Source organism: Oncorhynchus mykiss, chromosome 9 (assembly GCF_057628025.1).
Source record: "Oncorhynchus mykiss isolate SJ-2025 chromosome 9, ASM5762802v1, whole genome shotgun sequence".
NCBI lineage: Eukaryota > Metazoa > Chordata > Actinopteri > Salmoniformes > Salmonidae > Oncorhynchus > Oncorhynchus mykiss.
The window spans coordinates 32,519,560-32,540,726 of record NC_143030.1 but is presented as its reverse complement, the minus strand read 5'-3'; the positions used below and the strand labels follow the sequence as shown (position 1 = coordinate 32,540,726).

The 21,167-nt window shown below is 41.6% G+C and overlaps 1 protein-coding gene across 2 annotated transcripts in view; it reads right to left on the bottom strand.

The window, feature by feature from the left end:
* Nucleotides 1–20,085, bottom strand: part of LOC110531889 (stromal interaction molecule 2b) — a 96,638-nt gene extending 76,553 nt beyond the window's left edge. For both annotated transcript variants that reach the window (XM_021615368.3, XM_021615370.3), the window contains exon 1: nt 18,333–20,085. In XM_021615368.3, the coding sequence (XP_021471043.3) occupies nt 18,333–18,468 (136 nt within the window). In that variant the 5' untranslated portion in view covers nt 18,469–20,085. The remainder of the gene's footprint in view (nt 1–18,332) is intronic.
* Nucleotides 20,086–21,167: the final 1,082 nt, after the last annotated feature.

Genomic DNA, 21,167 nt, shown 5'->3' with positions numbered 1-21,167 from the left:
GCCAAACGTCCTGCACGGTGTTGGGCTGTAAGCACAACCCCCACCTGTGGACGCCGGGCCCTCATACCACCCTCATGGAGTCTGTTTCTGACCGTTTGAGCAGACACATGCACATTTGTGGCCTGCTGGAGGTCATTTTGCAGGGCTCTGGCAGTGCTCCTCCTGCTCCTCCTTGCACAAAGGCGGAGGTAGCGGTCCTGCTGCTGGGTTGTTGCCCTCCTACGGCCTCCTCCACGTCTCCTGATGTACTGGCCTGTCTCCTGGTAGCGCCTCCATGCTTTGGACACTACGCTGACAGACACAGCAAACCTTCTTGCCACAGCTCGCATTGATGTGCCATCCTGGATGAGCTGCACTACCTGAGCCACTTGTGTGGGTTGTAGACTCCGTCTGATGCTACCACTAGAGTGAAAGCACCGCCAGCATTCAAAAGTGACCAAAACATTAGCCAGGAAGCATAGGAACTGAGAAGTGGTCTGTGGTCCCCACCTGCAGAACCACTCCTTTATTGGGGGTGTCTTGCTAATTGCCTATAATTTCCACCTGTTGTCTATTCCATTTGCACAACAGCATGTGAAATGTATTGTCAATCAGTGTTGCTTCCTAAGTGGACAATTTGATTTCACAGAAGTGTGATTGACTTGGAGTTACATTGTGTTGTTTAAGTGTTGTGTTGTGTATGTAAAAGTCACGAAAAATGTTTAATGTTTCTTGCCTTAGTAGACTTCACATACTGGGCATCAGTCTCTCATTTCAGTTGAATGCATTCAGTTGTGCAAATGATTAGGTATGGCCTCTCCCTTCATTTAAAAGTGATACTATTCTCACCCATCAGACTATTCTCAATTTAAATCTCGTCTTTACTTAAACTAAATAATGTGTCAAATTAGTTTTGATTTCGAATGGGCCATTATCATGCACCTGTCGGAACAGAGGCAGAGGCAAAAAAAAAAGACATATCTGTATGCACTTGAATAGCAAACGCAGAGTTCATTTTTATGCCAGCCACGTAGGCTACTCCAGTTGTGAAGCAAAGCACTGTACTTAATATTTGGAAAGTGGAGAAACAAATATGGCCTAGCAATAGAAAGCTGGGATCCTTCTCTTTTAAATACAAATGCTGTGCAATGACTGGGTTTATAAGAACCCTTATTTCATTCCACACATCAACCAGCTGTTTGAGGAGCTGTCTCTCGCTGCGTGACAGGTGATAGCCTATTGCTCTCAAACTCTATGCCAAGGCTCTCCAACCCTATTCCTGGAGAGATACCCTCCTAAAAGGTTATCGCTGCAACCTCAGATATTACTAACCTGATTCAGTTTATCAACCAGCTTCATATCCAAAATGCATCCAAATGGCTGCCGCTGTTTTTGGCTTTGAGTTTGAAACAAGATCCACAATAATCATGGAATGTTACAAAAATATATATTATGCATATCAGGTGCGGCTGGGAAAGCACTGGATCCATTTCAGAACGGGACCTTTAACTCCCATCGTCATTAATCCTCATCATCCAGATTATTCAAATACAAATCATTAAGTGTTTGATTTTATTTTTTTATTTAATTTTTCATTGAAGTGTGATTAAAAGGGACAATAGAGCGCTGAGTACGAGGCCATTAGCAAGTTTGGTAGACCACCAGCACCAATCATTAACAGAGTGCTGTTTTGGAATGCCTAGCAGTGGTGTAAAGTACTTAAGTAAAAATACTTTAAAGTACTACTTAAGTAGTTTTTTGGGGGTATCTGTACTTTACTATTTATATTTTTGTCAACTTTAACTTCACTACATTCCTAAAGCAAATAATGTAATTTTTACTCCATACATTTTACCCATTACATGTTGAATGCCTAGCAGGACAGGAAAATTGTCAAATTCGTGCACTTATCAAGAGAACATCCGTGGTCATCCCTATTGCCTCTGATCTGGCGGACTCACTAAACACAAATGTTACGTTTGTAAATTATGTCTGACTGTTGGAGTGTGCCCCTGGCTATTATGCTGTCTGGTTTGCTAAATATAAGGAATTTGAAATGTCTTGTACTTTTATTTTTAATACTTAAGTATATAGTAGCAATTACATTTACTTTTGATACTTAAGTATATTTAAAACCAAATACCTTTATACTTTTACTCAAGTAGTATTTTACTGGGTGACTTTCACTTGAGTCGTGTTCTATTAAGGTATCTTTACTTTTACTCAAGTATGAAATTTGGGTACTTTTTCCACCACTGGTGCCTAGTGACAGTGACATAACGGTCACATGGCATTTGATTGTGGCAATGACTCAACGTTACAGCCCTAAGTAGGTTACGTGTACTTGATAGACAGCTACTGTACTACTTCCAACAGATAATTGCTATTGCTGCATTGTAAAGTGGATTTCTTATGTGGTGAACCAGTGACACAAAGGAATCAGTGCACACAGCAGTTTTAAAGCATGGTTTCTAAACCACTATAGTCTGGATGTAAATGTGGGCCTTGAGTGAACAACCTCTCTTTTTCCACACTCCTCTCGTCATCGAGTGAGACAGCAGTCCTGAGAAAACATATATAAACCTTAACGTGCAGCACATGCATGTATGACAGTGACAAACACATTAAAACATCCCTCCACTCAACCTCTCTTTCTCCCCGTGGGAGAGTATGCTCAGTCGTGAAAAGTGAGTGAGTGTGTATGTGCATAGCTGCGCTGTACAAGCAACAGTGGAGACGGGGCAGAGAGCATGCCTAAGAAATCCACACTGTCCCCATCCCCCACCTCCCCTCGCTGCTGACTACACCACATCATGTGCCCACCCCTGCCAAGGGAAAGTCCCTGATATTAGAGGGCACCGCTATCCCCATCCAAAAATCCACCTAACACCCTTAACAGGCATGGCCTAGCCCAGATACCCAGCACCACTCTTCTTCCGATCCGACGCTCCATCCAGACATCCACAGCCGTCGTCATTTGACTAATTTGCATAGGGATCTGGTGGAAGTCAAAACATTTTGCCCTTGTTGGGTTGAAGTGAGTTCACTTTGTGCAATATCATTGACGGTCATTGTAGGGTTATAGAGTGTAGTGTCTCTTTTCAGACCCGCTACTGTAGTCAGCATTAAGTATTCAGACCTCTTGACTTTTTCCACACTTTGTGTTACAGCCTTAATCTAAAAGGGATTACATTGATGAGGGAAAAAAAACGAATCTACACACAATACCCCACAATGATAGAGCAAAAACTAATCCGTTCACCTACTCTGCATCTCACAAAGACACAGCAGTTGGAACAAAATAAATCTCACATTTGGACTCATCAGACCAAAGGCCAGATTTCCATCGGTCTAATGTCCATTGCTCATGTTTCTTGGCCCTAGCAAGTCTCTTCTTCTCATTGGTGTCCTTTAGTAGTGTTTTTTTTGCAGCAATTTGACCATGAAGGCCTGATTCACGCAGTCTCCTCTGAACAGTTGATGTTGAGATGTCTGTTACTTCTACTCTGTGAAGCATTTATTTGGGCTGCAATTTCTGAGGCTGGTAACTCTAATGAACTTGTCCTCTGCAGCAGAGGTAACTCTGGGTCTTCCTTTCCTGTGGCGGTCCTCATGAGAGCCAATTTTATCATAGCGCTTGATGGTTTTTGCGACTGAACTTTCAAAGTTCTTGACATTCTCTGGATTGACTGACCTTCATTTCTTAAAGTAAAGATGGACTGTCATTTCTCTTTGCTTAATTAAGCTGTTCTTGCCATAATATGGACTTGGTCTTTTACCAAATAGGGTTAACTTCTGTATTCCACACCTACCCTACCGTGTCACAAAACTTATCAAATGCATTAAAAAGGAAAGAAATTCCACAAATTAACTTTTAACAGGGCACACCTGTTAATTGAAATCCATTCCAGGTGACTACTTCATGAAGCTGGTTGAGAGAATGCCAAAAGTGTCCAAAACTGCCATGAAGACAAAACATGGCTAGTTTGAAATATCAAAAATATATTTTGATTTGTTTAACACTTGATGATTCCATATGTGTTATTTCATTTCATTTTTTTACAGGTTTAGTTTTATTCTACAATGTAGAAAATCGTAAAAAATAAAATAAAAACCCTTGAATGAGCAGATGTCCAAACTTTTGACTGGTACTGTTATACTGAGTATGTCTACATACCCGTCAGACCATTTTATTTGTAAACTAGATGGTAATGTAAAAGTTTTTTTTTTTTTTTGTGATTCAATATGTAATATAGTACACATAATTTGGTTGTTATCCAAAGAGGTTAGAAAAAGCTATCTAGATCCTCTACGAGGCTGTGGAGGGATCCAAATTGTGGATTTAAAAGAAAACATGAATTATCAGCATACAATGACACCTTTGCTTTTAAGCCCTGAATTTTTAACCACTTAATTGTATTTGTCAGATCTGATTTTAACAGCTAACATTTTGAATAAATAGATATGCCGATAGTGGAGAAACTGGCTTTACCCCTCCTGACAGTTTAAAACTTTCTGTACTATTTTACACATAGGGTTACTATACATAACTTGAACCAAAATTCTCCAAAATGGAAAAATTCCCAGCATTTATATAGAAACTCCAGTCATACTTTATCAAAGGCCTTTTCAAAATCAGCTATGAAAACCATGCCTGGTGTCCCCGATATTTCATAGTATTCTATTGTTTCCAGTACTTGTCTTATATTATCTCCAATGTATCATCCATGTAAAAAAAAACTGTCTGATTAATAATATCCGACAATGCCTTTTAAATTCTAAACACTAAGCATTTTGTAAGGGGCCTCAAATTTTTAAACGGACTGGATCTTTAAATGTACCACTTGGTTCATGTTTCAGTAATAATGAAATCAGAACTTCTTGTTGAATGTCTGATATCTACCATTTTATATAGGAGTGGTTAAAACAACTAATAACGGTCCTCTGAATATATCAAAAAAAGTTTGGTATACCACAACTGCCATGCCATCAAGCCCTGGAGTTTTCCCGGACTTAAAGGCTTTAATTGCATCAAGAAGTTCCTCCTCTGTAAATTGGCTTTCACATAAATCATTCTGTAGAGCTGTTAATTTCACATTATTAATAGACAACAACAAAAAATCCATACAATTAGTGGAGATGGAGACAAATGAAAACATATGCTCAAAGTCCTTTACTACCATTTTTTGAGTCATTAAACATTGTTTTTCAACCACTCCACAAATTTCTTGTTAACTATAGTTTTGGCAAGTCGGTTAGGACATCTACTTTGTGCATGACACAAGTAACTTTTCCAACAATTGTTTACAGACAGATTATTTCATTTATTCACTAAAACACATTTCCAGTGGGTTAGAAGTTTACATACACTCAGTTGACTGTGCCTTTTAAACAGCTTGGAAAATTCCAGAAAAATATGGCTTTAGAAGCTTCTGATAAATGATGTCAATTAGCCTGAGTCAATTGGAGGTGTACCTGTGGATGTATTTCAAGGCCTACCTTCAAACTCAGCGCCCCTCTGCTTGACATCATGGGGAAATCAAAAACAATCAGCCAAGACCTAAGAAAACAAATTGTAGACTTCTACGAGTCTGATTCATCCTTGGGAGCAATTTCCAAACACCTGAAGGTACCACATTCATCTGTACAAACAATAGTACGCAAGTATAAACACCATGGGACCACGCAGCCGTCATACTGCTCAGGAAGGAGACGCGTTCTATCTCCTAGAGATTAACGTACTTTGGTGCGAAAAGCGCATATCAATCCCACAACAGCAAAGGGCCTTGTGAAGATGCTGGAGGAAATAGGTAAAAAGGTATCTATAGCCACAGTAAAACGAGTCCTATATCGACAACCTGAAAGGCCACTCAGCAAGGAAGAAGCCACTGCTTCAAAACCGCCATAAAAAAGCCAGAATATGGTTTGCAACTGCACATGGGGACCAAGATCGTACTTTTTGGAAAAATGTCCTCTGGTCTGATGAAACAAAAATAGAACTGTTTGGCCATGATGACCATCATTATGTTTGGAGGAAAAAGAGGGAGGCTTGCAAGCCAAAGAACACCATCCCAACCATGAAGCACGGGGGTGGCAGCATCATGTTGTGGGGGTGCATTGCTGCAGGAGGAACTGGTGCACTTCACAAAATAGATGGCTTCATGAGGGAGGAAAATTATGTGGATATATTGAAGCAACATCAAGACATCAGTCAGTTAAAGTTTGGTTGCAAATGGGTCTTCCAAATGGACAATGAAGCCAAGCATACTTCCAAAGTTGTGGCAAAATGGCTGAAGGACAGCAAAGTCAAGGTATTGGAGTGGCCATCACAAAGCCCTGACCTCAATCCCATAGAAAATGTGTGGGCAGAAATGAAAAAGCGTGTGCGAGCAAGGAGGCCTACAAACCTGACTCAGTTACTTACACCAGTTCTGTCAGGAGGAATGGGTCAAAATTCACCCAACTTATTGTGGGAAGCTTGTGGAAGGCTACCCAAAATGTTTGACCCAAGTTAAACAATTTAAAGGCAATGCTACCAAATACTAATTCAGTGCATGTAAACGTCTGACCCACTGGGAATGTGATGAAAGAAATAAAAGCTGAAATAAATCTCTCTCTACTATTATTCTGACATTTCACATTCTTAAAATAAAGTGGTGATCCTAACTGGCCCAAGACATTTTTACTAGGATTAAATGTCAGGAATTGTGAAAAACTGAGCTTAAATGTATTTGGCTAAGGTGTATGTAAACTTCCGACTTCAACTCTATGTTATGTCGGAAAAAGTCAGTTAAAATGATTCTGTCCTAGTTAAAAACAAGTTATCATCCAATAGGTTTGATTACATTTCCAATATCCTCAGCAACATGTAAATTCTGTAAGAGTAATATATATGAAAATTATGTGATGATCTGACAGCCTTCTGTCCCCTATCAACACATTTTAAACTGTTGGTGCCAGAGAGAATGACATAAGAAATTAATCAAGACGACTAGCTTGATTGAGCCTCCGCCATGTATATCTCACTAGGTCAGGATATTTAAGCCTGAATATATCCACTAGTTCTAATATATCCATGACATTCGTGATTTCCTTAAGTGCATGAGGGTGATAGTTTGTAGTGTGATTTCCTTTACGGTCCATAGACCGTTTAAGGTATTTAAAACCACATTATAATCTCCCACCATAATAAGAGTCTTGTATTGCTTGTAGGGTTGATAAACAATGATATAGATATATATATATATATATATATATATTTTTTTTTTTTTCAAAGATATGTCTTAACATATGCATGACCTGTGCCACACCATCTAAAAAAATTTTTTTTTAAATGCCAGCATGTACGAGTGTGTGTATAAGAAGTATAAGGAATGTGTGTGTGTGTGTTAGTGTGTTTACATGTTTGTCAATAGTGTGTGTCCTTCAGGGAGCGTACCCGCATCACAAAAGGCAGAAAGAAAGACCGACAGACAGACAGACAGGAGTTGAGCAGACACCAGCTCAGGGATCAACACCTTGTGGAGTGCCGGAAAGGAACAACAAAAGCCCTGTGGGTCGACCTGTCTGCCGGCCAGCTGAGGGCAGTTTCCTCTGCTTTGACTGGTGCGTATAGGCCACTCACAGCAGGAGGTTAAGTACAGTAGAGCACAGCTGGTGACCTACAGTGCATTCGAAAACTATTTAGACCACTTGACTTTTTCTACATTTTGTTATGTTACAGCCTTATTCTAAAATTGATTACATATTTGTTTCTCAATCTACACACAAATACCCCATAATGACAAAGCAAAAACTTAGGTCTTTGTTGATGCACCTTTTGGCAGTGATTACAGTCTCCAATCTTCTTGGGTATGACACTACAACCTTGGCACACCTGTATTTGGGGAGTTTCTCCCATTCTTCTCTGCAAATGCTCTCACGCTCGGTCAGGTTGGATGGGGAGCGTCTCTCCAGAGATATTCAAATCAGATTCAAGTCTGAGCTCGGGCTGGACCACTCAATGATATTCAGAGACTTGTACCGAAGCCACTCCTGTGTTGTCTTGGTGGTATTCTCAGGGTTGTTGTCCAGTTGGAAGGTGAACCTTCGCCCCAGTAAGACATCCTGTGCGCTCTAGAGCAGGTTTTCGTCAAGGATCTCTCTGTACTTTGCTCTCTTAATCTTTCCCTTGATCCTGACTAGTCTCCCAGTCCCTGTCGCTGAAAAACATCCTCACGACATGATGCTGCCACCACCATGCTTGACCGTAGAGCCTGATTGGTGGAGTGCTGCAGAGATGGTTGTTCTTCTGGAAGGTTCTCCCATCTCCACAGAGGAACTCTGGAGCTCTGTCAGAGTGACCATCGGGTTCTTGGTCACCTCCCTGACCAAGGCCCTTGTCCCCGATTTCTCAGTTTGGCCGGGCAGCTAGCTCTTGGAAGAATCTTCCAAACTTCTTCCATTTAAGAATGTGTTCTTGGAGACCTTCAATGATGCAGACATGTTTGGTACCCTTCCCCAGATCTGTGCCTTGACACAATCCTGTCTCGGCACTCTACGGACAATTCATTCAACCTCATGGCTTGGTTTTTGCTCTGAAATGCACTGTCAACTATGGAACCTTATATAGACAGGTGTGTGCCCTCCCAAATCATGTCCAAACAATTGAATTGGACTCCAAGTTGTAGAAACCTCTCAAGGATGATCACTGGAAAACGGATGCACCAGAGCTCAATTTCGAGTCTCATAGCAAAGGGTTTGAATACTTATGTAAAATATATTTCTTTTTTTTAACATTTTGAGTAAACTTGCCGATAGAGACTTCATGGTAAGGGAAACCAAGACACACAGAGCCAGGTGACTGTTGGGACGTGAGAGATGATCACAGTGAATTTACATGTGACTTCTATTATGGGTGCTGACTTACACTGGGTGACTGCTGGGAAGTGAGAGATGAACACAGACTTCTATTATGGGTGCTGGCTTGAAGTATAGAGGATGTCCTCTATTCATGTGTTCACTGTTATTCATTGCAGTGATCAATTACATACTATATCTGAAAGTCAACATCCTTAAATCAGGTCATATGAATTTAATCAATGGTTAATATTTACATGTTTAAGTACATGTTAATTAAATGTTTATGCACATACTTATGGCTCATCTAAAGCTGTCCTGATGGCAGCGTGTTGAGTGATTAGATACAGACGGGGCCAAAGTAAGCCATTAAAGTCCAATTATCTCTCCAGCCAGCGAGCACGGTTGAAAGCCGATTCGGCGCCGTGACGCCAGAGCCCAGCTATGAGGAACACTCGGAGCCTGTGTCCGTGTCACCGTCGGGTCAGCCATGCGCCCCGACCCGGATTCCGACCGACATCACGGGGTTCTGACATGCTTATTAACGGACCACGGAAAGGAAAACGCCAGGCGGCTCTCTCGTTGGAAAAAAAACGACTGCGGTCTTTATAAATACGCCCTGGTTCCATTCGGGCCTGGACTCTGGCCCTAATAGGGGTGGCTCACAACCACGCAGCCCCTGATCAAGATCGGAAGCAGCTGTCTATGGTAAGCAGAGCAGACAGTCTGATGGAAGGACGTGAAACTCCAGGCCGTCTCAATGAACGGACTCTCGAGTCAGGGAGAGGGTAACTTACAGCATATGTCATTTTGTCATTTAGCAGATGCCCTAATCCTGAGTGACTTTCAATAATTAAGTTCAGTATGGAAATTGAGACAAGGGGTTGTTCTAGACACTAGTTTGAGAGGGTGTCTCTGAGTTAACGTCTCAAAAGGTATTGCATTGATGGAAGTAGACGGAAGCAGAGTTCGATTTGATACCATTGTGTGGTGGAACAGAATGTTTTAATTCTGTTTCAAGTGTTAGTTTCTTCCCGGATGGGTCACTTTAAAAAAATAGCATATTCCTCTCTTTAGAGACAGATTGGGTTTGTTTATTTTAACACTAAAAAGGAGCTAAATACACAGAAAGCCACGGAATTGTGAGGCAGTCCATGTTCGCACCGTCATGCCGTCACTTGGAACCCAAAACTGAACCTGGGAACTCACTCTGTAGCCCAGTCGTTGCTGCAGCAGATAATGCCAGGTTTTCCTTAAGTGTAGTGTCTCTATTTGGGTAGAAAAGAAAAAAGGGAAGCTAAAGAATCGTCAAAGAAAATAAGCATCTTGAAAATGCAAATGCTGAGTTCCCAACTCCTTTTTGGCGCACTTCAGAGTGACAGTCAACAAGCCCTAGGGGACAGGCAAATGTTTACCTTCCTTTTCAAACAAATCACCTTATTAATGCGGCCACTCTGTTCAGAAAGATAGACATATCAATGCTGAGGTGGCCACCGTGCACTAAGTGGGTTTTCTCCAAACTCACAGGCTTTTAGTGGGCTTTTACTAACAATTTTGAGGGACAAACACTAAAAATAGCCTTGAAAATATTTCAGCCTCTTCAAAATGTTGCAAATTTCCATCTTTGAGGAACCCACTCACAAAACCCGCTCCAGTAAAGACAAGGGTTTCAAAGAGTCCAATGAAAGCTTATGTAAAAGAAGATGATGATGGTACAGTTTCTCTCTCTCTTGAGGACTGTCATATTCCCAACGCATCATTTCAGAACTCTGTGTTCCTTTCTGGGAGACAGAAGGAAGGGCTTTGTTTGTTGAAACGCTAAACAAGCTAAATACACAGTGGCATTTAAAAGTGAGGAAGTCCACGTACACATTGTCACTCAAGCAAGCCCCAGCCATCAACCAACCAGAGAAACTCACTTACACCCCCCTTCCCTCTACCCAAACATAAGGGGATGTATTGTACTCTATATGTTCATTAGCACGTTTTAAAAAGGACAAACATTGATATGTTGTTCTGCATCTTTGGTAAGTCCCATAGTTTCACCAGCATAAACGTCAAACATTTGCAGACTTGTACTGAGATTCAAGCTTTCACATACAATGCATTCGAAAAGCATTCAGACCACTTCCCTTTTTAGAAATTGAGTTTGGTTACAGCCTCATTTTTAAAAAAGTACTCTCATCAATCTACACACAATACCCCATAATGACAAAGCAAAAACTGTTTTATAGAATATTTTGCAAATGTATAACATAAAAAATAAATACTGAAATTTCACATTTACATAAGTATTCAGACCCTTTGCTATGAGCCTTGAAATTGAGCTCATGGGCATCGTGTTTCCATTGATCATCCTTGAGATGTTTCCTCAACTTGATTGGAGTCCACCTGTGGTAAATTCAATTGATTGGACATGATTTGGAAAGCCACACACCTCTCTATATAAAGGTCCCACAGTTAACAGTGCAGGTCAGAGCAAAAACCCAAAAAAAAGGTACAATGAATTGTCTGTAGACCGCCGAGACAGGATTGTGTAGAGGAACAGATATAGGGAAGATTACCAAAACATTTCTGCAGCATTGAAGGTCCCCAAGAACACAATCCATTTTAGAATAAGGCTGTAACGTAACAAAATGTGGAAATAGTGAAGGGGTCTGAATACTTTCCGAATGTACTGCATAATAAGTTGTTCAGTTATAGAAGTTCAGCAGATGTGAGCAATCCACCAACTGTCCCGAAATAAAGCACTTCTCATCCCAGAAAGGCTTTTTTAAATCACTAACCACAAACAACCATAACCACACTGGTCAACCATAAAACGACCAAGTGGTAAGACATCTCAGTCAGTCCACCATGTTTAAAATCTCATGAGCTCACCCCATGACATTTCATCTAACCACGCTTGGTGTGGCGGTCCGTGCAATCATTAGTTCAAGAACTGTTCAAGAACCGCTCTAACCCTAACCATAACCATACCATTCTTCAATTCTCATCTTAGTTTCCTTGAACTGCGAAACATCATTTGTTTCCGCCATTGACGCAGTGATGAAGGCCCATGTCTGAGGTCAGAGGTAATGATCCCTACTAATGCAACCAAGGTGACTGGGCCAAACATGACTTTGATACAGTTACAGTTGAATTCTGAAGTTGACATGAACTAGTTTTAATGACTCCAACCTATGTGTTTCAACCACTCCACACATGTCTTGTTAACAAACTATACTTCTGGCAAGTCGGTCAGGACATCTACTTTGGGCATGACACTCAGTGCCTCTTTGTTTGACATCATGGGGAAATCAAAAGAAATCAGCCAAGACCTCAGAAAACAAATTGTAGACCTCCACAAGGCTGGTTCATTTTTTGGAGCAATTTCCAAATCCCTGAAGGTACCATGTTCATCTGTACAAACAATAGAACGCAAGTATAAGCACCATGGGACAATGCAGCCGTCATACCACTCAGGAAGGAGACACGTTCTGTCTCCTAGAGATGAACGTACTTTGGGGCGAAAAGCGCAAATCAATCCCAGAACAATAGCAAAGGACTTTGTGAAGATGCTGGAGGAAACAGGTATAAATAATCTATTTCCACATCGACATAACCTGAAAGGCCGCTCAGCAATGAAGAAGCCACTGCTCCAAAACCACCATAAAAAAAGCCAGACTACGGTTTGCATCTGTACATGGGGACAAAGATTGTACTTTTTGGAGAAATGTCCTCTGGTCTGATGAAACAAAAATACAACTGTTTGGCCATAATTTGGAGGAAAAATGGGGAGGCTTACAAGCTGAAGAACACCATCCCAACTGTGAAGCACAGGGGTGGAAGCATCATGTTGTGAGGGTGCTTTGCGGCAGGAGGGGCCGGTGTACTTCACAAAATAGATGGCATCATGAGGAAGCTACATTTGGTGGATATATTGAAGCAACATCTGAAGACATCAGTCAGGAGGTTAAAGCTTGGTCGCAAATGGGGCTTCCAAATGGACAATGACTCCAAGCATACTTCCGAAGTTGTGGCAAAATGGCCTAAGGACAACAAAGTCAAGGTATTGGAGTGGCCATCGCAAAGCTCTGACCTCAATCCCATAGAAAATGTGTGGGCAGAACTGAAAAAGCATGTGTGAGCTAGGAGGTCTACAAACCTGACTCAGTTACACCAGCTCTGTCAGGAGGAATGGGACAAAATTCACCCAACTTACCGTGGGAAGCTTGTGGAAGGCTACCCGAAACATTTGACCCAAGTTAAACAATTTAAAGGCAATGCTACCAAATACTAATTGACTGTATGTAAACTTCTGACCCACTGGGAATGTGATGAAATAAATAAAAGCTGAAATAAATAATTCTCTACTATTATTGTGACATTTCACATTCTTAAAATAAAGTGGTGATCCTAACTGACCTAAGACAGGGAATTTTTACTAGGATAAAATGTCAGGAATTGTGAAAAACTATGTAGGCCCTATGTGACCAGTTCCCCTCAAAATCCTCTCTCCACTTCCCCCTTTCCTCTGAAAAGAGGCTACATCAAACCAGTCACACAACCTTGGGTAAGGTCTGCAGAAGGTTTAGGCGCCAAATCGAAAACCCTGCACCCTCACCATATGACCCCTAACAACCCAGAAGGGGGCGGCTCAAACCCGCAACCTTTCCCTTACAGCAGGGACACGATACCCATCTTCTGGACAACAGGAAATTCCTTCATTTTTTTTTGTTTACAGCCAGAGGCCATTTCAGGCCAAGGGCATGCTGTTATATAGTGGCCCACACGCATGCCAATGCCTTAAGGAAAAGTCCATACATAAGTAAACGTGTACATACTTACAGACACACACACACACTACACTCAATAACCTATAGCTCACAGTCATTGCCTAAAGATGTACACACAACCACATTTTCACTCATGTACACATACACTCACAACGACTAACAAACACACAGTACAAAATACAGTACCCCAGTTATGCGTACTCACACAAAATAACTTGACATAAATACAACCAGTCAGACACACACACACACAATTTTTCAGAGGACCGCAGTGCAAAAGGCCAGGTGATATTCTCAAATGGGCCAGATGGAAAATTGAATATTCCATCACTTTCACTGAGGCTATTATCTCAAAGCTACAAAACAGCTCCCTTTACACACTCACACACACTAGCCCTACAAAAGGTACAAGGTCCACTGGGAGGAAACCCCAACAGAGTTCCAATCAGTCATCAGGCTCCACAGTTGATGTTGTGGAAATGCTTTCACGTTATTGATCAATTGATATCTCACTTTATTTTTGAGGCCCCGGTTTTGTCATTTTAAAATGGACAGGCATGCTGTAAATGTATAAGCGCTGTCTAAATGAAGTATTTATTGCTTTCACAAATAGCTTCAGATGTCAAAGAGATAGATGTATTGAAAACTTTCAGACTGGGTTTCAAGGCTCATCTTGCATGTGCGAGAAAAAAACAAACAGATTTAACATGCATTTCATGGCCTAGTTGAATGTTTTGACCATTCTTATCCAGTAATATTTCAACTGCGACAAGTGTACGTTCTGCAGAAACGAGCCTCTTTCATCTCACATGTCATCACTGATCCTTATCAACTAACAGGATCTAATGGAATTCACCTAAAGTAATGTCTATGGAGGCCTTATCTATTTGCTCTGGATGAGGATGGCTGACTCCTGAGAAGAAGCAGGCTTCCAATGACAATTGTTGAACTGATAACCATAATTCATTTAACTGGGTCTATTTCAGTGGAGGCTCATCAGAGGAAGGGGAGGACAATACTCCTCAGTGAATGTCAGAAAAATATAAATAGTAAATCTTTTTTTTTACAGTTATCCTTTTTAGATGAAATTATACCAAATATATTCACGTCACCAAAACACACTGTTTTGCAATAAAGGTCAGTAGCCTCAACAGCACTCAGTAGAGTAGCACCACGGTATAGCCGGAGGACAGCTCATTTCCTTTCTCCTATGGGTACACGGACTTCATAACAGAACCTATGAGACTCATGGTTCTACCCCCCCCCCCTCCCCCTCCATAGACTTGCACAGTAATGATGACGACTTCCAGAGGACATCTTCCAACCTACAGTATCAGCTCTTGCAGCATGAAGTGACACATTGTCCACCCAATCATTGGATCAGAGAATGAATCTAGTAATGAAAGCTACAGCTAGCTAGCACTGCAGTGAGTAGTTGACTCAAAGAGAGAGAAAGACAATAGTTGAAAAATGTTGAACAAATTCATTTCTTTAAAAATAGAGAAGCAAGAGAGAGAACTAGTTTTATTTTGTTTTATTTCTTTTTTTTCTCACTTTGCTAGTGAATGCAGCTAGGTTAGCCTACTGAAACACTTGGCTCAAACAGAGAGAGATGCTATGTTAGCTAGCTGGCTATGGCTATCCAACACTGAAACTCTTCCAAGTCAAAGTAAGGGTTTGGTGTTATTAATTTATTGCCACCAAGGCCCGCCAGTGTAACTGCTAAACTGAAGAATGTTTACTAATGCATTAGTTCTAGTAGCTATGTTGACTATGATGTTAGCTAATATGGTGACAACGATGTAGGCTGTGTGCTGCATTTAGCGGTTTTGATATGGTTTGGCAAGGAAAAGTTTTTTGGCCTAGTCACAGACAGCAGATGTGTTGTGCACTGAAGTCCACAAACGAAGGGAAAAGGTGAGAGGAGGAGAGCGCATAGATGAGAGAAGGAATTATACAACAAACAAGATGTTTATATGTGACTGCTATGAAAGTGAAGAGTGTGCAAAACGGTATTGAATGTTTCACTGTCTGTCACCTTGATTACTCTTAATTTCTCTCTCAACCTGTGCACCTACATTGTAAAATGTCATTCCTAGACTAGGTTGTAGCAACCTCATGATGAGTATAGGGAAAATTAGAGTCTCATGGATTAGCTTAGACCTATCAATGTTACATTGAGCTGGGTGAATGGAAAATGAATGACAGTCATCCAATATGCTGTAATAGAAATAAGGCCATGCTCATAACAAATAATCAACCTCCATTATCTTAATTAAAATCTCTTAAGGATCGGCCCCTTTTTTCCCCAATTTTCGCCTAAAATGATATACCCAAATCTAACTGCCAGTAGCTTAGGCCCTGTAGCAAGGATCCGCATATTCTTTGTACCACTGAAAGGAAACACTTTGAAGTTTGTGGAAATGTGAAAGGAATGTAGGAGAATATAACACATACATTTTTTCTTTTTGTACCATAATCTTTGAAATGCAAGAGAAAGGCCATAATGTATTATTCCAGCCCAGGTGCACTTTAGATTTTGGCCATTAGATGGCAACAGTGTATGTGCAAAGTCCAATGAACCACTGTATTTCTGTTCAAAATGTTATCAAGACTGCCTAAATGCGCCTAACTTGTTTATTTATAACTTTTCATGTTCAAAACTGTGCACTCTCCTCAAACTATAGCATGGTATTCTTTCATTGTGATAGCTACTGTAAATTGGACAGTGCAGTTAGATTAACAATAATTTAAGCTTTCTGACAACATCAGATATGTCTATGTCCTGGGAAATGTTATTGTTACTTACAACCTCATGCTAATCGCATTAGCCTACGTTAGCTCAACCATCCCGCAGGGGGCCCACCAATCGTTTAGAAGTTTTAAAAGTCAACAAGCTCCACTGGTTGATTTCTGTGTTGTAGGTTGTCAACCATTATGGATGATTCCCCTGCTTATACCAACCTCAGATATTTCACAGGGGCCGTAACATTTTTGGGAGCATGTGCACTTGACCGCCTTCATACCATTCAGTGGAGAAGAGCACTTGATGTCTTTATTCTGACATGGCTCCAAATGTGTGAAAAGCCATGCAGCTACTGTAGCTTGCCTCATTCCAGACCTCACTTATGACGACCCCACTTATCTGTGCTCTTGGTTACCCAATAATCATGTTCTTCTTTCATATAAAGCTGTTACTACTTAATCTGACTTGCCACTCATATCAGCATGTGTGTGAAAGTGACTGCCTTGCCACTCATATCAGGATTTCTGTGAAAGTGACTGTTTAGGAGTCGTTATATTAACCCTGGCATGGGGATTACGGGGTCCACCCCAGTAACAAGGCCTTTTGTTCAGCAGGCTGCTTGTTCCTCACTGATCCTATAGGCTCCTGTCCCGTGAGTGCATGAACCAGACCAACATAATCAGAGATGACAGCGACACAATACTGTAAAACACCATCCTGACCTGATATTAGATTAACAGCTGTTGAATTTGGAGCCGTGAGGAGGAAGTGGTGGTTCGCCAAACTACACTCAGCTCGGGTGATGGGTAACCTTGACTGAGACCTGTGCCAGTAGCCTGTTCCCAAAGCGTATTAGGATTGCTGATCTAGGATCAGTTTTGCCAGTTAGATCATAATGAAGGTGATCTAATATCTAATATACACCTTCCTAATATTTAGTTGTACCCTCTTTTGCCCTCGGAACAGCCTCAATTCTTCAGGGCATGGACTCTACAAGGTGTCGAAAGCATTCCATAATGCTGACCCATGTTGACTCCAATGCTTTCCACAGTTGTGCAAAGTTGGCTGGATGTCCTTTGGGTGGTGGACCATTCTTGATACACAAGGGAAAGTGTTGAGTGGTAAAAAAACAGCAGCGTTGCAGTTCTTGACACAAAACAGTGCACCTGGCAGCTACTACCGTACCCTGTTCAAAAGGAACTTAAATATTTTGTGTTGCCCATTCACCCTCTGAATAGCACACATACACAATGCATGTCTCAATTGTCTCAATTCATATTTAACCTTTCTCCTCCCCTTCATTTACACTAATTGAAGTGGATTTGACAAGTGACCTCAATAAGGCAGCAGGGTAGCCTAGTGGTTAGGGTGTTGGACTAGTAACCAGAAGGTTGCAAGTTCAAATCCCCGAGCAGCCAAGGTACTGTCTGTTGTTCTGCCACTGGCCGTCATTGAAAATAAGAATTTGTTCTTAACTGACTTGCCTAGTTAAATAAGGGTTCATAGCTTTCACCTGGTCAGTGTTCCCAATGTTTTGTATAGGGGTGACCTGATCTGGACAGCAGCTTTAATTCAGAATTAAGAGATTGAGCTGTACTGTGTGTGTGCCTCACACAAGCCAGCCCGTGTGAACAGTGGCTAGGTAGCCTCCCATCTTACATTAGTCAGTCAGAAATAGTTGCTTCAGGCCGCATACTCTAAGATCATCGGACCCTGGAGGTGTGAAGTTTAAGGTTACACACAAGCAAAATTACAGTAAAGGATGCGCTCCATCGGTTGGTCGGTCGGTCGTTCCCTATGAAGAAATCGTGCATTCCTGCCGTGCCGGCATTCCTTGGCAATGCACAAGAAAAAAGAAAAAAAAACGTGACTGGCGACTCCCGGCGCAGTCAGTTTTCCAGCAGGACTGTGCGTGGCATTCCTCTGAGAAAACGAAGCGGTAAACATGCGTGAATTTTAGGCAACGGTGTGTGTTGGAATAGCACGCTTACCTGTAGTGGCTACAATTGCGGCATCAGACGCACGGTTCAACATATCGTTTGAGTAGCTGCTTTCCAATCCCAGTACCGCAGAGATGACGAGTCCACGTAGCAATACAATCACTGCTTGGTAGAAGAAGTAACTCATCGTGAGGGAAGCCACTAATTGTTCTCGGTGTGAAGGGACGATCAATCAAACGATGGCTATGCCAAAATGGAAAGCTTTCTCCAACGATTCAGCCGGGTGCCAAGACTACGTAGAGAATTACGTTTTGGGCAGAAATATTCGAATGTGTCGAGTCACAAGAATGGAACGTCAGACACAACAGTTGTTAGATAAAATGCACCAAACTTAAAAAAAACAACAACAAAAAACAGCAGTGTTTAGATATACTCATATGGTGTGGTCTATAACAGCAAAAATAGTATATAGGATCTGTTGGTGTAACAAAGAAATGCTCCACTATTGGCATCTATAATGAATTCTAGGCCTGTCTACAGAAAGAATGATCTAGCCTAATTCAAGTGTTCAAGAACTTCAAAATGAAGATATTAGGAACCTCAAAACTCCATCCGAAAATGACACCATTGTGTGACATGCCACGAAGTAACGTTAGACGTCAATAGATTCCCCTCATGTGTTCCTTAAGGATCAATATCAGATTATAATTTTTTTTTTACGATTTAAAAAAAAAAGGTAGCTAGCTCTGAGGCAAACCGGTAGTCTACTTTGTTAAAGTCAACTTCAAAAGAAAAGAAAAGTGCAAATGGATAGTATAAAATCTTCTGTCTGGTAAAAAAACAAAACAACAACACGACCAAATAAATAGGCTATAGCTTGCTGCCAAGAAAAATAAACTGTGCATCCAACGCGGTTTAAAGTGCAATGTATCCCGATCCTGATGATTGAATTAAGACAAAATCGTCTCTGTACTCCCACATACAGTATGCACACATCGGGCTTGCTTTCAGCATATTGAGCACGGCAGTCAGAGGTCCGCCTCCTCATATGAATGTAGCAAATCCACTCTGAAAAAAAAAAAAGAAGAAGGAAATCAACAGCTTCTCTCTATCGCCCTTCAGTTCCTCCACCGCGTCCACAACGTTCACCGACTTTTTAACTTAGATTAAAAGTTCATGTCAGGTATTCATGCCTTCCTTTGTCTGCTTCCCCTGGCGTCTCAATTACATACCGGCTGATGCAGATACTAAAACTATGGAGCGGAAGTCGGTATGCAAATCACTTGACATCAGCCACTGCACATTATTATCTCCCTGATGTGTTGGGGACATGTACGCTGGGTTGATGCATTGTAACAATTTATCTTCTGTTTCTCGGGAGTGGGTCTGTAGCGGATACAATGTGTTTTGTTGTAGTTGAACACTGTGAAGAAGTCCACGCCGCAGAAACTGGCATTTGGATTGAAACATTTCGGTTTCCCCAGGGGCCTGTCGCTTTGCTGAACTGCATCCAAAAAGCAGAGGAATTCTCCTCAAACATTTCGGGGGGAGTTCGCACGTCACGTTGACGCGGATGCTCAGATCGGTTGATTGTTTTCCACTTCCCTTTTTGTATTGCTCCCCAGAGTCCCCATGGCTTGACAACTACCGAATCATCCAACGTTTCCTCTTTGCTGAGCACTGCCATTGGCCAGATTGTCCCAACATGGCAGAGTGTGATTGGTTGCTCGAGGCACCCCTTTGTCACTTTTGAACATGCGTGTCGCGGGGAAAAGTGTCCCAAGCCTTTATTGATAAGGAAAGTGGCATGCATTTGCAGGCTAGGCTATATGCAACAGAATATTTAGATTTAGTCAGATGACAGCATATTTCAAACAGCATATTGGCCGCCTCTGCTAACCAGAGCCTCAAATGGCTCTGACCTTCACTTTCTGGGTTATTTCCAAGACATCTGCATTCATGGTTTTAAGAACATCGGTAACCAGGCTACATTATGCAATTATGGTATCTCAATGTGTCCCCATTTAGGCTATACATTTTAATAGACTCATGCATATGTTTCTCAAAATTGAAGTAATGGCAAATGACAGACTAGATGTTCATGTTATAGCCTCAAACACTTAAATAGATGCTTTCTTGGCTGCTTCTTTGACATTGAAATTAATACATTTTGTCCACTATTCCAGTAACTGTATCATTACTATCAGCTGGACCACGTTTACAAATGTTATATTAATACCGAAGAGTGCCACCCAGTGAGACGGGCAACCTGATAGTGCCATCTACATGAAATCTTTCAACAACGGCCAGCGCCAGAGTGATGACGGATGGGATGGCAGTCATGGGCTGATGACGGCACATTGCTCCTGTAGAGCATCGTTTCAACATCAAGGGAGCCAACAGTGGTGGCTACTTCAGGCCAGGGAGAACAAAGGGTGGCTGATAAGAAGTCACTGGCCACCGGTGGAGCAATGAGCAGGAAAGGCTCTGGGAGTCCGGGTAAACAGGTGGCAGTTGTACCAGGCATGACTAAGCCGCGGGGACTAGCATGAGAGGGAAAGAAGGAGGGCAGCAAAACGAGGAACAGCATAATTTGATACGAGCACACAGAATGGATAGGGGGAAGGCAGCCAAAGCAAAGGCAGAGCAGATGCTAGGGTGGGCTGTGGGGGGCAGATAATGTTTAGTTGCTACCTGTCAATTACTGATTCTGCCTACTGACTCCTCAGGCTCATTGCTCTGATGAGCTGCCAAAGTACAGTACGCCACATCCAAATATTTACCCTATCCAAAAAAAAGTGTAATTTAATTATGTTGGACGATGCAGAATGCATGACCACATTTCTACTGCTGTTGCAGAATGGATGTAGGCTGTCAAACAGAGAT